This window comes from Lithobates pipiens, unplaced genomic scaffold, assembly GCF_037356315.1.
Source record: "Lithobates pipiens isolate NorthernLeopardFrog02 unplaced genomic scaffold, aLitPip1_a1.2 Scaffold_35, whole genome shotgun sequence".
Taxonomy (NCBI): domain Eukaryota; kingdom Metazoa; phylum Chordata; class Amphibia; order Anura; family Ranidae; genus Lithobates; species Lithobates pipiens.
Window position 1 is genome coordinate 5,543,820 of NW_027507811.1, and position 25,924 is coordinate 5,569,743.

At 47.9% G+C, this 25,924-nt stretch overlaps 2 protein-coding genes across 2 annotated transcripts in view; one reads left to right on the top strand and one right to left on the bottom strand.

The window, feature by feature from the left end:
* LOC143955908 (uncharacterized) overlaps positions 1-25,924 on the top strand; it is an 865,587-nt gene that overhangs the window by 711,475 nt on the left and 128,188 nt on the right. The window lies entirely within an intron of this gene.
* Positions 1-25,924, bottom strand: part of LOC143955356 (uncharacterized) — a 56,733-nt gene that overhangs the window by 9,666 nt on the left and 21,143 nt on the right. The window contains 4 exon segments of the mRNA XM_077465421.1: positions 5,229-5,581; positions 5,584-6,802; positions 20,356-22,415; positions 23,640-23,778. Of these exon segments, the coding sequence (XP_077321547.1) occupies positions 5,229-5,581; positions 5,584-6,802; positions 20,356-22,415; positions 23,640-23,778 (3,771 nt within the window).

The window sequence follows — 25,924 nt, forward strand, 5'->3', positions numbered from 1 at the left end:
AATAGCTCTATCTTTTTTCATAGTTTGTTAAAAAAAAAAAATACAAACAGGTAATTTTTCGAATTCACTGATGGGCACTGATAGGCAACACTTATGGGCACTGATTGTCAGCTGCACCTATAAGTGGCACTGGTGGACACTGATGGGTGATACTGATGAGGGGGCACTGATAGGTAATACTGATGAGGGGGCACTGATAGGTCATACTGATGAGGGGGCACTGATAGGTCATACTGATGAGGGGGCACTGATAGGTTATACTGATGAGGGGGCACTGATAGGTCATACTGATGAGGGGGCACTGATAGGTCATACTGATGAGGGGGCACTGATAGGTTATACTGATGAGGGGGCACTGATAGGTCATACTGATGAGGGGGCACTGATAGGTCATACTGATGAGGGGGCACTGATAGGTCATACTGATGAGGGGGCACTGATAGGTAATACTGATGAGGGGGCACTGATAGGTCATACTGATGAGGGGGCACTGATAGGTCATACTGATGAGGGGGCACTGATAGGTCATACTGATGAGGGGGCACTGATAGGTCATACTGATGAGGGGGCACTGATTGGCATCACTGATGAGCACCGATTGATAGCACTGGTGGGCACGTTTGAGACTGCACGGATAATCAGAATACTGATAATCAATGCCCCGTTTATCAGTGTGGATGTCCCTTTAACACAAACCAGTTACCGTCTCTCCTCTCCTCACACTGTCAGCATGAGAAAAGGAATGCCGATAATCGGCTTGTTTACATCATTGAAAGAGCAGTTTTATGGATCCTCTTCTTATTGGTGGTAACACGGGGCTTCTTATGAGAATGTGACCTTGCTTCGGATCCCCCTATTGGCAGCCAATAACCATTGTATTCCCGGAAGCGGAGTTGTGTATGCGGCGGCTTGGTCTTGTGACCTCTGGGCTGAACCGAATTTTAGGTGCTTTAGACCTCTTACGTTTTTTGGGGGGGGGGGGTCAAATGTACCGGTAAGGGGATAGTTTGTGTTTGGTGACGGGGCACAAACATCACTAAGGATTGCTGGAATTTGTAGTCCACGTTTCACAAGGGTTTATTTATTTCATTGTTATGATTGCAGTGGGCGGTTTTGCATGTTTTGTGCGTCACTTTTATTTATTGTTAATCACATAATTCATTTGTGTTATTTAAGGAGACAGCGCACCTTTTTTTTTAAATGTACAACGCATTTCCAGGGGACCTCACACTTTTTTTTTGGGGGGTTTTGTGCGAGGATCCCCCTTAAAATCTTTACCAGACTCAAAGGGTCTGGTGGGTAATTTTTGGGGACTCTGCACATTCCTCCTGTAGGATGAGCTACAGAAACTCACATTTATAAAGAAATGATCGAGTTTAAAGAGTCTGCAAATTACATTATATTGCCGCCTCCTTTAAAAAAAACCCCACCCAGGCATGTTATTTAACCACACCCCGCCCGGCAAAATGATGGCGGTGTGGTGGTTTTATTATCCTAACTGGGCGTCATATGACATCCAGCAGGATAAGCCGCTCACACATCCACCCCCCCCCGCGTGGCGATCGATAGTGCAGTGTGTTGAATCTCCGATCTTAGTAAAGAGCCTATGATGTAGGCTCTTTACCATGTGATCATCTGTGTCCAATCACAGCTGATCACATCGTAACCAGGAAGTGCCGGTTATCAGCTTTTCCTCTATTTTCGCTGACAAGGTGCGAGTAGAGGAGAGCCAATAAGCTGCTCTCCTAATGGGAGGGGGTGGGGGGGTCTATGCTGATAATCAGTGCATTGGTTACCAGTGCAGACCCATCAAGGATGCCCACAAGTGCCCACCAGGGATTCCAACCAGTGCCCATCAGGGATGGCAGTACCCATCAGTAATACCTGTCAGTGCCTCCTCATCAGTGCTGCCTATCAGTGCCCATCATTGCCACCCATCAGTGCCACCTATCAGTGCCCATCATTGCCGCCTATCAGTGCCACCTCATCAGTGACCATCAGTGCCACCTCCTCAGTCCCACCTCAACAGTGCCCATCATTGCCGCCTATCAGTGCACATCAGTGCCACCTCATCAGTGACTATCAGTGCCACCTCCTCAAGAGTGCCCATCAGTGCCACCTCATCAGTCAGAGCGACACACTCCATCTCTGATCTTGGTAAAAAGCCTATGATGTAGGCCAATCACAGCTGATCACATTGAAACTAGGAAGTGCCGGTGTAACGGCACCCCTAATATAAAGGGGGTTAACGCCGTTTACGATGTTCCCTCTCCTAGACACACATCCACTCGCTACCAATATCCACAGCTAAACGACCCTTTCCTATAGGAGCCGACACCCCTCCGGCAAAAAGACGAGACGCACTCTGTCTCTTCTGTAGTAGGAATGACTTTATTAATGAGAAACATTGTCACTTTATACACAATTCAAGGCACATGCTTTAACATGAACAAGGGCCCAGCTCCACCCACACATCCCAAGACTCAACACCTCATCCTGACGTCTGCTAGGCTTCAAATGATCCCACCCAATACACATCTTTTCACAAAGGGTTGGCAGCCAGTCTGTCTGGCACTTTACCATACACACAAGGACAGACTTAAATGAACAATAGAAATGCAAAACAACTTAATTCCTCACAGCAATGACACTTAACCCCCATATACAGTATACATCCAATCTATATACAATGTATATACAGCCTTGAATATGGCTATCACAGACCATATCGGGGGTTTCTTTTATTCACCCTGTGTCCAAAGTGACCCCACTGTCACAGCCGGTAATCAGCTTTTCCTCTATTCACGCTGACAAGGTGCGAGTAGAGGAGAGCCAATAAGTGGCGTGAGTAGAGGAGAGCTGATAAGCGTCTCTCCCGACAAGGAGGGGGGGTGTCTGCGCTGATAATTAGTGCATTGATTATCAGTGCAGACCCATCAAGGATGCCCACAAGTGCCAACCAGGAATGGCAATCAGTGCTGCCTGTCAGTGTCCCCTCATCAGTGCTGCCTATTAGTGTCCATCAGTACTGCCCATCATTGCCGCCTATCAGTGCTGCATATTAGTGCATCATCATCAGTGCCACCTCATCAGTGTCACCTCATCAGTGCCCATCAGTCCCGCCTCATCAGTGCCCATCAGTAAAACTTTATCGATGCCCGTCAGTGCAGCCTCATCAGTGCCCATCAGTACAGCCTTATCAGTGTCCATCAGTCCCGCCTCATCAGTGCAGCCTCATCAGTGCCCATCAGTAAAGCTTTATGGATGCTGTCAGTGCAGCCTCATCAGTGCCCATCAGTACAGCCTCATCAGTCCCCGCCAGTCCCACCTCATAAGTGTCCACATTATTGCCACTAGATGGAGCCGATGATCATAGGAAATCACTGAAATAAAACATGACCAATACCGGTCACGGCTGGGGGGATGCGCGTCACATTTGTTCTGGAATTTTATTGATAGGCGACTCCTATCCTCATATTGATTAGCGGTTCCAAATAAATAACTACTGCAGTGGGGAACAGACACAAAAGATACGCTCCGCATCTTCCCAAATAACTCTTCTGTTTTATTATGACACAATTGAAGGTTTTTATACACATGATTACGTAGCTGTCACATTAATATTACAATTGTACTTTTATGGTAACAAGGGGCGTAACATAGGCAGGCTAATTCTAATACAAGGGGCGTAACATAGGCAGGCTAATTCTAATACAAGGGGCGTAACATAGGCAGGCTAATTCTAATACAAGGGGCGTAACATAGGCGGGCTAATTCTAATACAAGGGGCGTAACATAGGCAGGCTAATTCTAATACAAGGGGCGTAACATAGGCAGTCTAATTCTAATACAAGGGGCGTAACATAGGCAGGATAATTCTAATACAAGGGGCGTAACATAGGCAGGCTAATTCTAATACAAGGGGCGTAACATAGGCAGGCTAATTCTAATACAAGGGGCGTAACATAGGCAGGCTAATTCTAATACAAGGGGCGTAACATAGGCAGGATAATTCTAATACAAGGGGCGTAACATAGGCAGGCTAATTCTAATACAAGGGGCGTAACATAGGCAGGGAAATTCTAATAAAGGGGCGTAACATAGGCAGGCTAATTCTAATACAAGGGGCGTAACATAGGCGGGCTAATTCTAATACAAGGGGCGTAACATAGGCGGGCTAATTCTAATACAAGGGGCGTAACATAGGCGGGCTAATTCTAATACAAGGGGCGTAACATAGGCGGGCTAATTCTAATACAAGGGGCGTAACATAGGCGGGCTAATTCTAATACAAGGGGCGTAACATAGGCAGGCTAATTCTAATACAAGGGGCGTAACATAGGCAGGCTAATTCTAATACAAGGGGCGTAACATAGGCAGGCTAAATCTAATACAAGGGGCGTAACATAGGCAGTCTAATTCTAATACAAGGGGCGTAACATAGGCAGGCTAATTCTAATACAAGGGGCGTAACATAGGCAGGCTAATTCTAATACAAGGGGCTTAACATAGGCAGGCTAATTCTAATACAAGGGGCGTAACATAGGCAGGCTAATTCTAATACAAGGGGCGTAACATAGGCAGGCTAATTCTAATCAGGACTGGAAAGAATGCAAAACATGTAATGAAAACATTATTAGTGCCGTGTGCAATACATACAAAATACAATACAATTCTATACACAACTCACACATTTCCTTTACACATTCATTCTACAAAGGTTTTATAGAAACAGACCTGTCAGTGTTTGTGAAATCTTCCCCCACAAAATGTACTCAGCCAATGAGAGGTAATGACTCCATTTTTATTTTAAAAGGCCTAAAGGACCACCTTTTAAGTGGTGGGGTTAACGCGTTTCGGCCCGAAGGACGACTTCAGAAAACAGACCTCTTGGAAGAGTTTACACCACAAAATGTACTCAGCCAATGAGAGGTAATGACTCCATTTTTATTTTTCTCCTGCTATCAATGGCCGACACGGTACAACACTTCATCCATGTCTTTGGTGATCTCTGATCTCCTTATCAACTGTTTCTTCCATGATGAAGATCAGCCATGGAGTATATCTGAGGTGTATATCAGGGGGTGCTTCTTCCCCACATGTCCAGCAACATTCATATACGAGACATTTCCCGCACTCACTAATACACCTCCAGGGTTGTGTGGGGTCCCCTGATGTACAGGAAGACAGGACTTCAGTGAGGAACATTTCCCTCACTCAGGACAGGAATACGGCTTCTCCCTCGTGTGAGATCTCTGATGTCTGGAAAGAGCGGTCTTATGTGAATAACATTTCCCGCACTCAGGACAGGAATATGGTTTTTCCCCAGTATGCAATTTCTGATGTCTGGAAAGGCTGGACTTTTGTGAAAAACATTTCCCGCACTCAGGACAGGAATACGGCTTCTCCCCTGTGTGCAATTTCTGATGTCTGTAAAGATCGCATTTCTGTGAAAAACATTTCCCGCACTCAGGACAGGAATACGGCTTTTCCCCCGTGTGAGATCTCTGATGTGTGGAAAGATGGGACTTCTTTAAAAAACATTTCCCGCACTCAGTACAGGAATACGGCTTCTCCCCGTGTGAGATCTCTGATGTGTGGAAAGAGCAGCCTTCTGTGAAAAACATTTCCCGCACTCAGGACAGGAATACGGCTTCTCCCCTGTGTGCAATTTCTGATGTCTGTAAAGATCGCATTTCTGTGAAAAACATTTCCCGCACTGAGGACAGGAATACGGCTTTTCCCCCATGTGAGATCTCTGATGTGTGGAAAGATGGAACTTCTTTAAAAAACATTTCCCGCACTCAGTACAGGAATACGGCTTCTCCCCCGTGTGAGATCTCTGATGTGTGGAAAGAGCGGACTTCATTAAAAAACATTTCCCGCACTCAGAACAGGAATATGGCTTTTCCCCCGTATGCAATTTCTGATGATTGGAAAGGCTGCACTTTTGTGAAAAACATTTCCCACACTCAGGACAGGAATACGGCTTCTCCCCTGTGCGAGTTCTTTTATGTATGTTAAGTTTGGATGGTCCGGCACCGTCCCGCACAGTCTGAGGTTCCTCGGGATAAGAGGAATACGATGGTCCGGCACCGTCCCGCACAGTCTGAGGTTCCTCAGGATAAGAGGAATACGATGGTCCGGCACCGTCCCGCACAGTCTGAGGTTCCTCAGGATAAGAGGAATACGATGGTCCGGCACCGTCCCGCACAGTCTGAGGTTCCTCGGGATAAGAGGAATACGATGGTCCGGCACCGTCCCGCACAGTCTGAGGTTCCTCGGGATAAGAGGAATACGATGGTCCGGCACCGTCCCGCACAGTCTGAGGTTCCTCGGGATAAGAGGAATACGATGGTCCGGCACCGTCCCGCACAGTCTGAGGTTCCTCGGGATAAGAGGAATACGATGGTCCGGCACCGTCCCGCACAGTCTGAGGTTCCTCAGGATAAGAGGAATACGATGGTCCGGCACCGTCCCGCACAGTCTGAGGTTCCTCAGGATAAGAGGAATACGATGGTCCGGCACCGTCCCGCACAGTCTGAGGTTCCTCAGGATAAGAGGAATACGATGGTCCGGCACCGTCCCGCACAGTCTGAGGTTCCTCAGGATAAGAGGAATACGATGGTCCGGCACCGTCCCGCACAGTCTGAGGTTCCTCAGGATAAGAGGAATACGATGGTCCGGCACCGTCCCGCACAGTCTGAGGTTCCTCGGGATAAGAGGAATACGATGGTCCGGCACCGTCCCGCACAGTCTGAGGTTCCTCGGGATAAGAGGAATACGATGGTCCGGCACCGTCCCGCACAGTCTGAGGTTCCTCGGGATAAGAGGAATACGATGGTCCGGCACCGTCCCGCACAGTCTGAGGTTCCTCGGGATAAGAGGAATACGATGGTCCGGCACCGTCCCGCACAGTCTGAGGTTCCTCGGGATAAGAGGAATACGATGGTCCGGCACCGTCCCGCACAGTCTGAGGTTCCTCGGGATAAGAGGAATACGATGGTCCATCTACACTGTGTGGTGCCGGATGGACATTTGAGGTAGTCGGGTTTTCTCCTGGACTATACTGTGTGATGTCCTCATCTTCTACTTTACAGTCTGGAGACAAAGTGAGACAATCCTCTGAGGTTTTCCTCATCTCCCGTCCATCTACTAAAATAGAAATACAAAGATTATTACTAGACATGAGCTGATTGGTCCCCTAAACCAGGACTCCGCCCACATCAGGCAGCTTTGTCTCTGAGGATCTTACAATTCCCCCCTCAAGGTAACTAGTAAATGGGTCCTCTGATCTCCTACCAGATCATTTCTTTATTCATGGACCTTAGTCAGAGAGTGAGGAAACAACGAGAACTGTCTTCTATAGGAGTGACAGTGATGAGGGGATTATAGGACGAGTGTCCCCTCCCCCTCTATCACTCATTGCCATCTTCCCAACACAAGAAGTCCTGCACTTCCTTATTTAGTCCATGATTTAGTCATGAATAACAGCGGGGCTGAGCCCCACCAGAGGTCAGAGAGTGAGGATGGGGGGAGGACAACCAAGATGAAGACTGGACTGATCCTGAAGACCCCCATCATTGGGTTATTGACTCCTCCCTCATTATCACTTTCTGTTTAAGGGTCCAAAGTCTGAGGATGTTATCACATTATTATCAACATCGAAAAGTCTGTGCTCCAATCACATCATCCGATATAAAATGTCCAGCTGGTAGGAAATGGGTGTAACAAAAGAGAATACATATTATGTGTATATATAGCAGTGGGGGGAGGGGAGAGAGCAGAAGTCAGGAGTATATAATGTACAACATAGAGAATATAGTGCAGGGGTCAGGAGTATGTAACATGCAACATATAATTACTGTATACAATGTAATGGTCAGGAGGACTCATAATATTGGTATTCAGTAATCAGTGGAAGATGAAATGATTACATGAGACAAGTTGCAGAGGTCCCACACCGCTCCTCCCATCTCCTGAGACTGCACTCAGTGACTTGGGTCTGAGACTATACAGACATATCCCTCCACCCGGCACAGCCAGCAAATAACAGAGCAAGTAACCCCGGGGGGGATTGTTCTGTCAGAGATCTTGCTAGACCCGGGTATGGGGCAGAAGACTCAAGGTACATACTCCAGGTGCCTAGGCTGAGCAACATCTATGGTGAAAATGAACATTTTGCTGCCGGCTGATCCCCAGAATCTCCATAAATCCAGTCTAGATGCATAAATTGTGTCGGCAGCACAGAGAAGGAAGATTATCGGAGAGAAATCCAGGAATACAGGACGGGGAACACAGCTCAGGAAAGTGACCAGGGGATTACAGGCTGATATCACCCAGCCCCCGCCCTACTCTGGACCAATCAGTGAGCAGTATGGGTGGAGGAATGGATTTAGTGTTAATGACCCACCTGTGCTGATCTCTGTAGGAGTGTCCTCCTCTATAAATGTCCCCGTTATTCCATCCTCCTCCATAGACTGCTGATCATCCCTCACATACCTCTCTTCTTCTTCTGATTTCACCTCAAATTCTATATCCATTGGATCTCCACTCTAAACCAAGAAAATGAGAGAGAAAATATCATCTGTAAGATAGAAGATTTATTACTATGACATCATATAAAAAAAAATAATAATAATTAAAAAAAACATCCTCTCCAGAAGTCCATGTTCTAGATGCTCCAATCCACCAACCTTGCAATATGGAGGGATGGTGTGACCTTCCTGTGTGGAGTCCCGGGAATACAGAGGACGGGGACATCTCTCTGGTGGGTTCCCATTACTGGATCCATCTGTAGGAAACACACACACTGACTGAATACATTGTTTCTATGTGTTTATCAGATGATGGGGGATCTAGGTGGAGTCTCCGTACTGCTCTCTCCTTTACAATAAAGTCTCCTCTTACCCGGTGATGTGAGGGGCGGCTGATTGGCCATCATGACGTCCTTCCCGGCTCCGCTCACCTCTCCTGTCAGCAGCTCGATGATCTCTCTGGTGACTTCTAGAATCTTCTTTGTATTTCTCTATTCTATCAGGGAGGGAGGTGGAGGCAATGTGATGGTCATGTGATCTCCAGACTTCACAGGAGGAAAACTCTAGATCTGAACACAAATAGTAAAATCAAATGACATTCCCAGAATCCTCCTCACCTCACTGGTCAGGTCTCTTTATTTAAACCCCACTTCATGTTGAGGTTTCTGATATTACATACAATGGAGGTCCAACAGCCCTACTTTGAAAGTGAGGAGGTCAGGGGTCGGCCCACATCCTAAGAGCATCAGAAAAGGAGATATTAGGAGGAGGAGCTGTGAGGTCAGTGTGATGTCATAAGATTGACTCTGATTGGAGGGACATTGGGAGGAGGAGCTGTGGGGGGTGCTGTGTGAGATTTCTGTACACAGAATCATTTCTCCCGGGTGCGTCCCTCCTCTCCTGAACTGGAAGATGAACGTTGTCTTTGGGCTTTGCCAGGACACATCATATTCCTGTGATCTCTGTGTTCTCTGGAGACTTTACTGATTACATCTTAGGATGAATATTCGAGACTGGGATCATTATGGGAAAAAAAATTCAGACATTTACTGCAAATTACATTTATCCCTTTCTCTTCTTGTTTCTTATTTTATTTCTTATCTTATAAAATAATGACATACATATTCCAATACCTCCTAAATACCAAACCCCCCCGCCGCTAATAAAAGTAGTATAATCCATGTGTCAGGAGTGTGTTGCGCTCCTCATTCCAGCATCCTGGTTTTGGCTGTGATGCATTCTTTCTGTCTGTCTGTCCACCTGCAAGGTGATTGATGTGGTCAGTCTCTGGGGGGAGACTAAACCTCATTTAAGCCAGCCAAGCCCGCAGTCTCATGCTTGTGATATTGTGATAACACATGCTCTGTTTGTCTGCCCTGCTCTGCTGTTTGGATTCCCTCGTGATGATCTCAGATTGCCTGCTGCCCCGAGTTGCCGTTGCTTCAGCCGCTGCCCCGAGTTGCCGTTGCTTCAGCCGCTGCCCTGGGTTGCCGTTGCTGCAGCCGCTGCCCCGAGCTGCCGTTGCTGCAGCCGTTGTCCCGAGTTGCCTTTGCTTCACTCCCTGCCCTGAGTTGCTGTTGCTTCAGCCGTTGCCCCGAGTTGCCGTTGCTTCAGCCACTGCCCCGAGTTGCCGTTGCTTCAGCCGCTGCCCCGAGTTGCCGTTGCTTCAGCCGCTGCCCTGGGTTGCTGTTGCTTCAGCCGCTTCCCTGGGTTGCCGTTGCTTCAGCCGCTGCCCCGGGATGCCATTGCTTCAGCCGCTGCCCCGGGTTGCCGTTGCTTCAGCCGCTGCCCCGGGTTGCCGTTGCTGCAGCCGCTGCCCCGAGCTGCCGTTGCTGCAGCCGTTGTCCCAAGTTGCCTTTGCTTCAGTCCCTGCCCCGAGTTGCCGTTGCTTCAGACGCTGCCCCGGGTTTCCGTTGCTGCAGCCGCTGGCCTGAGTCGCGGTTGCTTCAGCTGCTGCCCCGAGTTGCCGTTGCTGCAGCCGCTGTGTCTACTAGCCATACTGATAAGACTTGTCTAGGTGCCTATCTGTTCGTTTCATGTTTAAAGGTTGCATTGTCATGTTTTTACTGGTTGTACGTCTTATCTATGCTAATATCCCCAAGAGGGGAGTGTCCTCCTGGGGGTATAAAGTATGTGTGTGAGTTTCAATAAAGAGTTATTCCTTTGGTTTTACCTCAACATCTTGTCTGCGTATGATGCTTGGTGCAAAGGGCTGGAATTAGCTACCGGCCTGCTGGAAGGAGATGGAAGGCAGGAGGCACCGTTTGGCAGAAGCACCCAGTCGGAGTGCCAGGCAGTCCGTCACATTCCCCAACTCTCTAAAACATGCACTAGTCACCCCCATAGTTAAAAAGCCCTTATTGGACCCCACCATTTCTAGGGACCTACGCCCCCATCCCCTTGCCCTCCTTCTCCTCCATAGTGCTTGAACGTCTGGTCTACCACCGACTGAACGACCATCTCACTGAGAATAACCTTCTTGTGACGAATCTCTCTTACTTCCGTGATTGGTAACACCGTCTTAATGTTTATTGATGTGTTCTACTTGGTCCATTAGAGAGGCACCTGGGGTTCCTTCCTTACTTTCTTCCTTTCTACCCTTTTTCATATGGCCCTACTTTTAGCCAACTACCTGTAAATCACTACCATACTTTAGTGTGCTACCACGTAAGCATTTTTCCAGTGCCACGCATTGTAAATTTAACCTACTCAATACAGTGCCTGAATGTAGCCTACTCGCTCTTAAAATAAACAAGTAAACTCATTTGCTTTTTAGTTGTGTTTCTCACAGCCTTTTATGTTGTTTTTATGTCTATATATATATATATATATATATATATATATATATATATATATGTCTATAATTCCTCACATGCTGAATGCTTTTTGTTACCGTTCTCCTACTTATTTCCTTCTAGTCCGTTGTTTGTTTGTACCATTTTGCTTCTTGATCAGTAAAAATCTTTGAACAAGTAAAAATTCAGCGGGCATCCCGGATCGGAAGTGATGTCGGAGATTATTTGATTCAACCAAGGGCGTTTTTACTATTATTTTGATGTAAGAGTTACCAATTTTAATAAAATTGATTTTACCTACAATACTACGCTATGGGAGGTCACTTTTTTTTTTACCCTAATATATGGACAAGCGCGGTGGAGGGAGCCTTAAAAGGACCACTACCGCAGTTTACCAAAACTAACCAAGGCAAGGATGTGGAATTCCCTTCCACAGGCGGTGGTCTAAGCGGGGGGGGGGGGGGGGGGCATTGACAGTTTCAAGAAACTATTAGATAACCACCTGAACGACCACAACGTACAGGGATATACAATGTAATACTGACATATAATCACACACATAGGTTGGACTTGATGGACTTTTGTCTTTTTTCAACCTCCCCTACTATGTAACTATATGTAACCAGGACCAAGCTAATGCCGATGGAGGATGGTTTTTAAATATCATCAAACGCGCATTTGATTACTCACTATGGTGAGAGTACTGGGAGCACATAGTTGTCACAACGGGTGGAAGCACGCCATTTGTTTTTTTACGTTATGGATATGAACCATTATGCACTTTTAATACATGTGCACTTTACCATGGACTGTACCAATGATTTGCGCTTTTTTGTGATTTTATTTTGACTATTTGGCTATTTATCACTTCTACTGATTATTTTGATTATATGCAGCATATGTATTGATTTCAGAAAAAAAAAGAAAACGTCATCTATGACGAAACGCGTCTGGGAAGGCTTTCCTTTTTTTTTGAGTCACCATAGTGATATACCCAATAGAAGCATGGAGTCTGGGAGTCCATAGTGACGGTTTAGAGGGTCCGTTCCAAGGTGATCTATAGTTCCTGATTAATCCTAAGGATGTGGAAGAAATATTTTTAAACGCTCCCCATTGTTTGCCGCCTGGCAAGCACATCTGTATCTCGTCGGTCCGGCATCTCCTTCTTTTCACCTGTATATGTGTGAGTCACCGTGGTGTTACAATAAAGAGTACCTGAGAGGATTGTTTTATTGCAATAACCCCTTCTTGCGAACGAACTATTGCAGTGTGGAAGTCATCTCTTACAAACTCTTTTCCCCCGGACCTCTCTGCTGCCTTTGACACAGTGGACCACTCCCTCCCCCTCCTCAAAAATCTCCACTCCATTGGCCTCAGCGAGTGTACCCTTCATTGGTTCTCATACTACCTATCCCACCGCACCTTCAGTATCACTTACAACTTTACTTCCTCCTCCACTCCTCTTCCTTTCTCCATCGGGGTCCCCCAAGGTTCTGTTCTTGGACCTCTACTATTGTCGATCTACACCTCCTCCATGGGTCGGCTGATAGCCTCCATGGCTTCCAATACCATTTCTACGCTGATGACACCGAAATCTATGTCTCTATCACAATCTGTCTTACTATCTCCTACTCTGTACACTTGAAGACCATCCCTGAAAACCCTTCTCTTCATAGAAGCCTATCCTGTCCCCACCTAACAAACTTAGGGTTGCCGCCTCGTCCCTTTAAACCCCGAACACATATGAATTACACGGGTTCTGAGGCTAATGAATCGCAAATAAGGCCCCGAGTGAGTTTAATTACCACTTTAATCAGCCACAGAACCTGTGTAATTAATATGTGTTCGGGTTTAAAGGGGTGAGGTGGCAAACCCGATAACAACTGGACTTCATTTTCTCCATCAGCCCATCCCCCACCGTCATTGCCTTTTGTATCATTTGACCCTCCCTTTTAGATTGTAAGCTCTAATGAGCAGGACCCTCTAATTCCTCCTGTATTGAATTGTATTGTAACTGTACTGTTTACCTCCTCTACTGCCAATTCCAGCAACGTTTCCTCCCGACTCACCTTTCACCCGCAACTTCCTATTTATACCTGACATCACTTCCTGCCTGTACCTGACATCACTTCCTGTCTTCCATAGAGACTTCTTGTCTGGGTAGAAGAGAGATCACCATCTTGTGGAGCTCAGAGGAACTGCAGCCCGGAGAAACGTCTCGTAGTGTGAACACAGCCTTATGAATGTGTGTATGTACCGTATATCCTTATAGATGTGTAGTGCTCCCCCCGCAGGAGCCACTTATGATATCTGGTTCTTTTCCAAACAGTACAGAGTTACCCAAGCAACTGTCCATTCACTCCGGCTCCAATAAAGAGTTTAGGGGTTTTGTCTTTTTGTAATTAATTGCTTGTAGAACTTCGGGCATGGGATACGCCAAGAGGGCTAGTGAGGCCGGAACCAAAATGGCCTGAATTTAGAATAGGATGGATGGATATTCATGGATATTCATGACATTGATGCTGCTATTTTGACCGAGTTTTTTTACTTGCAAAGTTTTAGCAGACTTCTGACATTTAACTAAAACCTACATCTAACCACACTTCTCTCCCCCCCCCCCCCCCCCAATCTTCCTGTAAATACTATATATATATAACTTGACATTTCAGTTTGTCAGACAGATAAAAGGAAGTTAGCTGAGTACAGTAATTGTGACACTCACGTGGGGAATTTAATCTGTGCCCATCATATGCAGCATCTATGCCCATCATATACAGCCTCTGTGCCCATGAAATGCAGCCACTCTGCCCCATCAATTGCAGCCACTGTGCCCCATCATATGCAGCCACTGTGCCCCATCATAGGCAGCCACTGTGCCCATCAAATGCAGCCACTGTGCCCCATCAATTGCAGCTACTGTGCCCATCAATTGCAGCTACTGTACCCATCATATGTAGCCTCTGTACCCCATCAATTGCAGCCTCTGTGACTATCATATGCAGCCTCTGTGCCCCATCAAATGCAGTCACTGTGCCCATCAATTGCAGCTACTGTGCCCATCAAATGCAGCCTTTGTGCCCCATCAATTGCAGCCACTCTGCCAATCATATGCAGCCTCTGTGCCCATCAAATGCAGCCACTGTGCACCATCAATTGCAGCTACTGTGCCCATCAATTGCAGCTACTGTACCCATCATATGTAGCCTCTGTACCCCATCAATTGCAGCCTCTGTACCCATCATATGCAGCCTCTGTGCCCCATCAAATGCAGTCACTGTGCCCATCAATTGCAGCTACTGTGCCTATCAAATGCAGCTTTTGTGCCCCATCAATTGCAGCCTCTGGGCCTATCATTTGCAGCCCCTGTGCCCATTATATGCAGCCACTGTGCCCATAAAAATGCAGCCACTGTGCCCATCTATTGCAGCCACTGTGCCCATCAAATGCAGCATTTGTGCCCCATCAATTGCAGCCTCTGGGCCTATCATTTGCAGCCTCTGTGCCCATCATATGCAGCCCCTGTGCCCATCATATGCAGCCACTGTGCCCATGAAATGCAGCCTCTGTGCCCATCAATTGCAGTCACTGTGCCCATCATATGCAGTCACTGTGCCCATCATATGCAGCACTGTGCTCCATGAAATCCAGCTACTGTGCCCCATCAAATGCAGTCACTGTGCCCATGACATGCAGCCACTGTGCCCATCTATTGCAGCCACTGTGCCCATCAAATGCAGCCTTTGTGCCCCATCAATTGCAGCCTCTGGGCCTATCATTTGCAGCCTCTGTGCCCATCATATGCAGCCACTGTGCCCATGAAATGCAGCCTCTGTTCCCATCAATTGCAGCCACTGTGTCCATCATATGCAGCCACTGTGCCCATCACATGCAGCACTGTGCCCCATGAAATCCAGCTACTGTGCCCCATCAAATGCAGCCACTGTGCCCATCCTATATAGCCTCTGTGCCCATGAAATTCAGCCTCTGTGCCCATCATATGCAGCCACACTGTCAGACCGGCACTTGCCCCATCTTGGTGGCGGGTCAAGCAGCGGGTGACGGCGGCGAGCTGTGGGACAGGTATCGCAGTCAGGCAATGGCTCCTGTGTCCTCTGTGTGTCTCTTGTTCACTTCTGCTAGCTGGGCAATGGGATCGCCTGTGCCTTCAGCCAATCAGGTGACCGGTATTAGACCCGTACCTCCTGATTGGCAGAGAGGCGGTTCAGTGTTAGAAAAGCAAATATTCATTTGCTTTTCTAACAAGGCCTGAGTGGACTGCGAGCGCAATGCTCTGAGCTCCAAGTCCACCTTTTTTTGAAGCCTATTAGAGCTTATGTCTTCAATCAGGTGCTTCAAAATTCACCCCCGCCGCTGTAATTCCGGCACCCGAAAAGGGTCCGGACGCCTGAATAGGGGGTGTTCACGGCAGCCATGGATAGATTCATGCAATACAATGCTATGCATGAATCTATCCATTTGTCACATAGGGGAAGGCGTCACAGAGCAGGCGGCGCCCGTGTGCCCTTAATGGTTGAGCCGCCCCTGAACTATACAATATGATTCTACAATGTATTTTGGATCTCCCACCAACTATGTAGTACAAAGGCCTGCCTGCATGGATACTACATAAATTAAGTGTTCAGGTTTGTCCGTATATTACAAAGTTTTGGTAAATCTAAAGGAGATTGTGCAGAAATTGTACAATCAGACTGTATAGTGTATGCTCGCCTATAATGTTCTTGTGCATGAGTACTAACTAGGGTTGGACCAATACCAATTTTTTTAAGACCGAGTACAAGTACCAATACTTTTTTTTCCAAGAACTTGCCGATACTGATTACCGATACTTTTTTTTTTTGTCATGTGTCATGTGACAATGGCACTAATGAGTGGCACTGATGAGGCGTGGACTGTGTCTGTAGTTTTTTTATTTATTTTTTTACAGTTTATATATTTTCTATTTTTTTTTTACAATGCTTTCTTTGTTGGGGGGGGTGGCTGGACAGTGTCTGTGTTTTTTTTATTTTTATTACAATTTTTTATTTATTATAATGTGTTTCTTCTTTTTATCAACCCTGTCGGGGGGGAGGGGAGGTGGCTTTGGTGAGATGTCAGGGGTCTAAAACATCCCTGACATCTCCCCTTTGAGATAAGAAAAGGGACTGAGGACAGAAATGCCCCAGTCCCTTTCTGAGCTGCACTAAAGATGAATGGACAGGAGAGAGCAGCTTCTCTCCGTTCGTAAACTGAAGCGGTTTGAGTCACTGACTCTGTGCATTCAGAAAAGGAAGGAGCCGGTAAATTACATATACGCATATGCTGGCTCCTTCCTGAAAGATCGGGGACAGGGAGGGGGGGGTGGGGGAGCACGGAGGGGGACATGGGGGAGGGACCGGATGAGCACACAGAGGAGAACATGGAGGAGGAAACAGAGGAGGACCAGAGGGAGATCAGAGGAGCACACGGAGGACATAGAGGATGACCAGAGGGGGACACAGAGGAGCACATGAAGGAGGACACAGAGGAAACAGAGGAGGACCAGGGAGGGATCGGAGGAGGACCAGGGAGGGATCGGAGGAGGACACGGGGGGGGGGGGGGACCGCATGTGCACACAGAGGAGCACATGGAGGATGACACAGAGGGGAACCGGAGGACAGGAGGACAAGAGGGAGTGGAGGACAAGAGGGAGACTGGAGAAGCACACGGAGAACACAGAGGGGGACCGGAAGAGGACACAGAGGAGCACATGGAGAAGGACGCAGAGGGGGATTAGAGGAGGAAACAGAGGAGGACCAGAGGGGATCGGAGGAGGACACGGGGGGGGGGGGCGCATGTGTACACAGAGGAGCACATGGAGGACGACACAGCGGGGAACCGGAGGAGGAAACAGTGGAGGACAAGAGGGAGACTGGAGAAGCACACGGAGGACACAGAGGGGGACCGGAGGAGGACACGGGGGGGGGGGGGGGGGCGAAGGAGGAAACAGAGGAGGACCAGAGGGAGATCTGAGGAGCACACGGAGGAGACACAGAGGGGGACCGGAGGAGGACACGGGGGGGGGGGGGGGGGCGCATGTGTACACAGAGGAGCACATGGAGGACGACACAGAGGGGAACCGGAGGAGGAAACAGTGGAGGACGAGAGGGAGACTGGAGGAGCACATGGAGGACACAGAGGGGGACCAGAGGAGGACACAGAGGAGGAGGACCAGAGGGAGATCAGAGGAGCACATGGAGGAGGAAACAGTGGAGGACAAGAGGGAGACCAGAGGGGGACACCGGATGAGCACACAGAGGAGCACATGGAGGACGACACAGAGGGGGAACAGAAGAGAAAACAGAGGAGCACCAGAGGAGCACATGGAGGAGACAGAGGGGGACCAGAGGACGTGATGAGTGCACAAAGGACATAAAGAGGGACCAGAGGACGACAAGTGGGAGAACGGAGGAGCACATGGATGACACAGAGGGGGACCAGAGGAAGACACAATGAGCACACAGAGGAACACACTGAGGAGGACACAAAGGGGGACTGGAGGAGGAAACAGTGGAAGAAAAGAGGGAGAGACTGGAGGAGCACACGGAGGATACAGAGGGGGACCAGAGGAGGACTCGGGGGGGGGGGGGACTGGATGAGAACACAGAGGAGGACACAAAGGGGGACCAGAAGAGGAAACAGAAGAGGACCAGAAGGAGACTGGAGGAGCACACGGAGGACATGGGGGGGACATGATGAGCACACAGAGGACATGGAGGAGGACAAAAAGGGGGCTAATCTCGGTCACCTTCTTAAGCCAATCCTCATGGGCCAGGAACCCATGCCTGTTTCCAATATATTGGTATGATATGTTTGTGTCAGGGCTGGGCTCAGCCCTTCCTTCTCTGAGGTGGCTGCTCAGCTGTCAGCTAATTGACAGCTCCTATCTCTCTCCACAGCTACTCAGCTGTTGATGATATCCTGCTCATCACTCCTGCCTACTTAAGCTGTTCAGCTCAGTGGATCTCTGCCTTCGCCTTGGTCAACATCACAGAAACTATCTCCTGCGATCCTGTTCAAGACTTGCTTTGCTGACATCCCTTCTGGCTCCAGATCCTGCTTGCTGTTCCACTACATTGATCCCTGACTTCTGGCTTGGCTGACTATCCGTTCCGGTTACTGAAATTTGGTTATGTTTTGACTATGTTTGTTCTTTTTAACTTTTATTATTAAACAAGTGACTGGGTCTGGTAAAATCATTACCAGACCCAGTCCATCTGGGTCTGGTAATGATTTTAAGTGGAAGCCCACGCCAAAAAAAAAAAAAAAAAAAAAAAGGCATAGGGTCCCCCCCAGTCCATACCAGGCCCTCTGGATCTGCTATTAATTGTAAATGGAACCCTACCCCCCCCCCCAAAAAAATGGCATGGGGTCCCCCCCAGTCCATATGGATCTGCTATTGATTTTAAATGGAACCCCACGGCAAAATAAAAAAAAAATCGCATGGTGTCCCCCCCCCAGTCCATACCAGGCCCCCTGAGTCTGGTATTGATTTTAAGGGGAACCCCATGTCAGAATGAAAAAAAAATGGCATGAGTCCCCCTCCATTCCCTAGCAGGCCGTCCGGGTCTAGTATTGATTTTAAATGGAACCCCACCCCAAAATAAAAAAAAAATGGCATGGGATTCCCCCCAGTCCATACCAGGCCCTCTGGGTCTGTTATTGATTTTAAATGGAACCCTACCCCAAAAAAATAAATAAATGGGGTCCCCCCCCCAGTCAATACCAGGCCCTCTGGATCTGCTATTGATTGAAAATGGAACCCCACGCCAAAATAAAAAAAATGCCATGGTGTCTCCCCCCCCCCCCAGTCCATCTGGGTCTGGTAATGATTTTAAGTGGAACCCCACGCCAAAAAAAAAAAAAAAAAAAGGCATGGGGTCCCCCCCAGTCCATACCAGGCCCCCTGGATCTGCTATTGATTTTAAATGGAACCCCACGCCAAAATAAAAAAAAATGGCATGGTGTCCCCCCCAGTCCCCCTGGGTCTGGTATTGATTTTAAAGGGAACCCCACGCCAAAATGAAAAAAAAAAATCCATAACAGACCCTTATCCAAGCATGCAACATGGCAAGCCAGGAAAGGTGGGGGGGGGGGGGGGGGGCAAGCACCCCCTCCCCAACCATACCAGGCCACATGCCCTCAACATGGGTGTGTGGGTGCTTTGGGGTGGGGGTTAATTATCTTATGTCCTTTAATGTGACAAGCATTCGCCCGGCTGTGCCAAATTCTAGCAGCATTTTCATTACCACAGCAATTTCCTATGACCGTCATCTCAATTATGGGGCAATAATGCAGTATTAATACTGCAGTGCCACATTATGGCCACTAGATGGAGCCAATGATCATAGGAAATTACTGCAATAAAATATGACCAATACCGGTCACGGCTGGGGGGATGCGCGTCACATTCATTCAACTAATTTTTTTAGAAACAGACCTGTAAGTGTTTGTGAAATCTTCCCCCACAAAATGTACTCAGCCAATGAGAGGTAAGGACTCCATTTTTATTTTAAAAAGTGTAGAGGGCTGCCTTTTAAGTGGTGGGGTTTACGTGTTTCGTCCTGGAAGACGACTTGTGAAAACAGACCTCTTGCAAAAGTTTACACCACAAAATGTACTCAGCCAATGAGAGGTAATGACTCCATTTTTATTTTTCTCCTGCTATCAATGGCCGACACGGTACAACACTTCATCCATGTCTTTGGTGATCTCTGATCTCCTTATCAACTGTTTCTTCCATGATGAAGATCAGCCATGGAGTATATCTGAGGTGTATATCAGGGGGTGCTTCTTCCCCACATGTCCAGCAACATTCATATACAAGACATTTCCCGCACTCACTAATACACCTCCAGGGTTGTGTGGGACCCCCTGATGTACAGAAAGACAGGACTTCAGTGAGGAACATTTCCCTCACTCAGGACAGGAATATGGCTTCTCCCCCATGTGAGATCTCTGAATGAATGAATGAATGAAATACTTATATATCCCCCATGTGAGATCTCTGATGTCTGTAAAGAACGAACTTCTGTGAAAAACATTTCCCGCACTCAGGACAGGAATACGGCTTTTCCCCTGTGTGAGATTTCTGATGTCTGAGAAGACTGGACTTCTGTGAAAAACATTTCCCGCAATCAGGACAGGAAAATGGCTTCTCCCCCGTGTGAGACATCTGATGTTTGTAAAGATAGGATTTCTGAGAAAAACATTTCCCGCAATCAGGACAGGAATGTGGCTTCTCACCCGTGTGCAAGCTCTGATGTGTGTAAAGATTGGACTTGCTTGAAAAACATTTCCCGCACTCAGGACAGGAATGTGGCTTCTCTCCCGTGTGAGATCTCTGATGTTTGTAAAGACTGATCTTCTGTGAAAAACATTTCCCGCACTCAGGACAGGAAAATGGCTTTTCTCCTGTATGCAATCTCTGATGTGTGTAAAGGTTGGATTTCTGTGAAAAACATTTCCCGCACTCAGAACAGGAAAACGGCTTCTCCCCCGTGTGAGATTTCTGATGTTTGACAAGTTCTGATTTTTCTACAAAACACTTCCAGCACTCAGTACAAAAATACGGCATCTCACCTGTGTGCAATCTCTGATGTCTGTAAAGACTACACATCTGTGAAAAACATTTCCCGCACTCAGGACATGACTTTTCACCTGTGTGCAATCTCATATGTCTATCAAGAAGGGTCTTCTGAGAAAAACATTTCCCGCACTCAGGACAGGAAAACGGCTTCTCCCCCGTGTGAGATCTCTGATGTTCGACAAGTTTTGATTTTTCTACAAAACACTTCCAGCACTCAGTACAAAAATACGGCATCTCACCTGTGTGCAATCTCTGATGTCTGTAAAGACTAAACATCTGTGAAAAACATTTCCCGCAGTCAGGACAGGAATACGGCTTCTCTTCCTTCTGAGATCTTTGATGGCTGTAGAAACTGGACATGTCTGAAAAACATTTCCCACACTCAGGGCAGGAATATGGCTCCTCCCCTATGTGAGATCTTTTATGCTTGTTAAGTTTGGATTGATATCGAGAAGACTTCCCGCACTCAGTACAGATAAGCCTTTTATCTGTTGGAAAGGCGGCACCGTCCCGCACAGTCTGAGGTTCCTCGGGATAAGAGGAATACGATGGTCCGGCACTGTCCCGCACAGTCTGAGGTTCCTCGGGATAAGAGGAATACGATGGTCCGGCACCGTCCCGCACAGTCTGAGGTTCCTCGGGATAAGAGGAATACGATGGTCCGGCACCGTCCCGCACAGTCTGAGGTTCCTCGGGATAAGAGGAATACGATGGTCCGGCACCGTCCCGCACAGTCTGAGGTTCCTCGGGATAAGAGGAATACGATGGTCCGGTACCGTCCCGCACAGTCTGAGGTTCCTCAGGATAAGAGGAATACGATGGTCCGGCACCGTCCCGCACAGTCTGAGGTTCCTCGGGATAAGAGGAATACGATGGTCCGGCACCGTCCCGCACAGTCTGAGGTTCCTCAGGATAAGAGGAATACGATGGTCCGGCACCGTCCCGCACAGTCTGAGGTTCCTCGGGATAAGAGGAATACGATGGTCCGGCACTGTCCCGCACAGTCTGAGGTTCCTCGGGATAAGAGGAATACGATGGTCCGGCACCGTCCCGCACAGTCTGAGGTTCCTCGGGATAAGAGGAATACGATGGTCCGGCACCGTCCCGCACAGTCTGAGGTTCCTCGGGATAAGAGGAATACGATGGTCCGGCACCGTCCCGCACAGTCTGAGGTTCCTTGGGATAAGAGGAATACGATGGTCCGGCACCGTCCCGCACAGTCTGAGGTTCCTCGGGATAAGAGGAATACGATGGTCCGGCACCGTCCCGCACAGTCTGAGGTTCCTCGGGATAAGAGGAATACGATGGTCCATCTACACTGTGTGGTGCCGGATGGACATTTGAGGTAGTCGGGTTTTCTCCTGGACTATACTGTGCGATGTCCTCATCTTCTACTTTACAGTCTGGAGACAAAGTGAGACAATCCTCTGAGGTTTTCCTCATCTCCCGTCCATCTACTAAAATAGAAATACAAAGATTATTACTAGACATGAGCTGATTGGTTCCCCTAAACCAGGACTCCGCCCACATCAGGCAGCTTTGTCTCTGAGGATCTTACAACTCCACCCTCAAGGCAGGGCTCAAGTCCTGCAGGAACACACGGGAACGGCGCTCCTGTACTTTTTTCCACAGCGGTAAAGCCGTTCCTGTGAGTAGATGTGTCCCGAAGGACTGCAAGCTGTGACACGCAGCGTGTGGGAAGGGCAGGGCGTCCATGCTAACCGGGGGTCAGTCTGCCCCTGGTGCCACACATTGGGGAGGGGGGTCATCCCAGTATGCCCGTCCTCACCTCTCTTGGTCCCCCTCCTCCTTCAGCGGCCACTGTACAAGGTCCCACCTCCTATCGTCCAGTGATAGGCAGAACATTGCGTGTATTATAGGACGTGGGACCTTGTTCCAGCGGCTGCTGGAGGTGGACCGAGGGAGGAGTGGACGGGCACACTGGGTGACATCCACCCCTCCCCAATGTGTGGCCCCCAGGGTTGACTGACCCCTGTTGGCACTGATAAGGCTGCATTGCTGGGCACTGGTGAGGCTGCATTTGATGGGCACTGAGTAGTTAGCAGCCCGGGGCCTGGGCCCCAGGTTGCACAATCAATACAGGCAGCTTGAGGACATTGTGTGTACATAATATAATATAAATACACACGCACTGTTTTAATTTTGAGGTAGGGGGGAATCTTGGGTGAGTTTGCACACTTTTCCCCAGGACTTGACCCCTGCCTCAAGGTAACTAGTAAATGGGTCCTCTGATCTCCTACCAGATCATTTCTTTATTCATGGACCTTAGTCAGAGAGTGAGGAAACAACGAGAACTGTCTTCTATAGGAGTGACAGTGATGAGGGGATTATAGGACGGGTGTCCTCACCTGAACATGGGACAGTAGACCCAAGGTACATACCCCAGGTGTCTAGGTAAAGCAACACCTATGGTGAAAATTAAAATTTTACTGCCAGCTGATCCCCAGAACCTCCATAAATCCAGTCTAGATACATAAAAATTGTGTCGGCAGCACAGAGAAGGAAGATTATCGGAGAGAAATCCAGGAATACAGGACGGGGAACACAGCTCAGGAAAGTGACCAGGGGATTACAGGCTGATATCACCCAGCCCCCGCCCTACTCTGGACCAATCAGTGAGCAGTATGGGTGGAGGAATGGATTTAGTGTTAATGACCCACCTGTGCTGATCTCTGTAGGAGTGTCCTCCTCTATAAATGTCCCCGTTATTCCATCCTCCTCCATAGACTGCTGATCATCCCTCACATACCTCTCTTCTTCTTCTTCTGATTTCACCTCAAATTCTATATCCATTGGATCTCCACTCTAAAACAAGAAAAGAAGAGAAAATATCATCTGTAAGATAGAAGCTCAAATACAGAATCCAAACATCACCCTCATGAGTCCATGTTCTAGAGGCTCTGTACTACCAACCTTGTAATGGTGGGGGATGGTGTGACCTTCCTGTGTGGAATCCCGGGAATACAGAGGACGGGGACATCTCTCTGGTGGGTTCCTGTAGCTGGATGACTCCTCCCTGGTGTCCTGGTACAGATCTTTGTGTCCTTCAAGAAACTCTGACTCCTCCATCACCCCATCCTCATCATCCTCCTCTTTTATCTCTTCTTTAACCTCAACTTTAGGATCTCTCAGGTTTCCACTCTGAATATATAATAAAAATGACATCAATGGTAACAATGCAGATAATGTACAGATCCTAATGATACTATCAGTGATTGTTCCTCATCTACCTGATGATGGTGGGGGATGGTGTGACCTTCCTGTGTGGAATCCCGGGAATACAGAGGACGGGGACATCTCTCTGGTGGGTTCCTGGTATTTGGTGGCTCCATCATATCCTTGTGTCCTTCTAAAAACTCCTCCATCACTCCATACTCCTCATCCTCCTCTTTATACTCTTCTTTAAAAACAATATTATAATCCTCGAGGTTTCCACTCTAAATGTAGAAAAAAAGAAAATTATTGTAACAAACATACTTCTGTATAAATCATAACTACCAATGATTGCTCCTCAACTACCTGATGATGGTGGGGGATGGTGTGACCTTCCTGTGTGGAATCCCGGGAATACAGAGGACGGGGACATCTCTCTGGTGGGTTCCCATTACTGGATCCATCTGTAGGAAACACACACACTGACTGAATACATTGTTTCTATGTGTTTATCAGATGATGGGGGATCTAGGTGGAGCCTCCGTACTGCTCTCTCCTTTACAATAAAGTCTCCTCTTACCCGGTGATGTGAGGGGCGGCTGATTGGCCATCATGACGTCCTTGTAGAGATCCTTGTGTCCTTCTAAATACTCCCACTCCTCCATGGAGAAATAGACAGTGACATCCTGACACCTTATAGGAACCTGACACACACAATGATACAGTCACCATCCAGACACATCCCTTGTCTGTTACTGGATAATGTCCCAGAATTCCCAGAATCCTCCTCACCTCTCCTGTCAGCAGCTCGATGACCTCTCTGGTGGCTTCTAGAATCTTCGTTTTGTTTCTCTATGCTATCTGGAAGCAAGGTGATGGTCATGTGATCTCCAGACTTTAAAGGAGGAAAACTCTAGATTTGAACACAAATAGTAAAATCAGATTAAATTCCCAGAATCCTCCTCACCTCTCCGGTCAGGTCTGTGTTTTATTAATAGAGATAAGAGTGATGTCATGTGACCTCCCAGAATCCTCCTCACCTCTCCGGTCAGGTCTGTGTTTTATTAATAGAGATAAGAGTGATGTCATGTGACCTCCTCCCAGAATCCTCCTCACCTCTCCGATCAGGTCTGTGTTTTATTAATATAGAGATAAGAGTGATGTCATGTGACCTCCCAGAATCCTCCTCACCTCTCCGGTCAGGTCTGTGTTTTATTAATAGAGATAAGAGTGATGTCATGTGACCTCCCAGAATCCTCCTCACCTCTCCGGTCAGGTCTGTGTTTTATTAATAGAGATAAGAGTGATGTCATGTGACCTCCCAGAATCCTCCTCACCTCTCCGATCAGGTCTGTGTTTTATTAATATAGAGATAAGAGTGATGTCATGTGACCTCCCAGAATCCTCCTCACCTCTCTCCGATCAGGTCTCCATTTTGCCAAAAGCCACACTTCAGGTTTGAGGTATAATTTACCCACTAAGGGCCCCCCCAAAAGCTTGTCATAAGTAACTCTGGCATCCTTACACATAACACAGGACATAAAGACACCACGAGACCATCCACATCCTAAGAGCATCAAAAAAAAAGAGCCATTTGGAGGGACGTTGACAGGAAGAGCTGGGAGGTCAGTGTGATGTCATAGGACTCTGATTGGAGGAGGAGCATCTCTATGGAGGAAGAGGACGGACATGACGGGGGGGGGGGGTTACTGGGTGTAAATAGAAAATAAGATCTTATTACCTCCTCTGCTGCCTCTTCCACCAACGTCCCTTCTCCACTTCCTCCCGACTC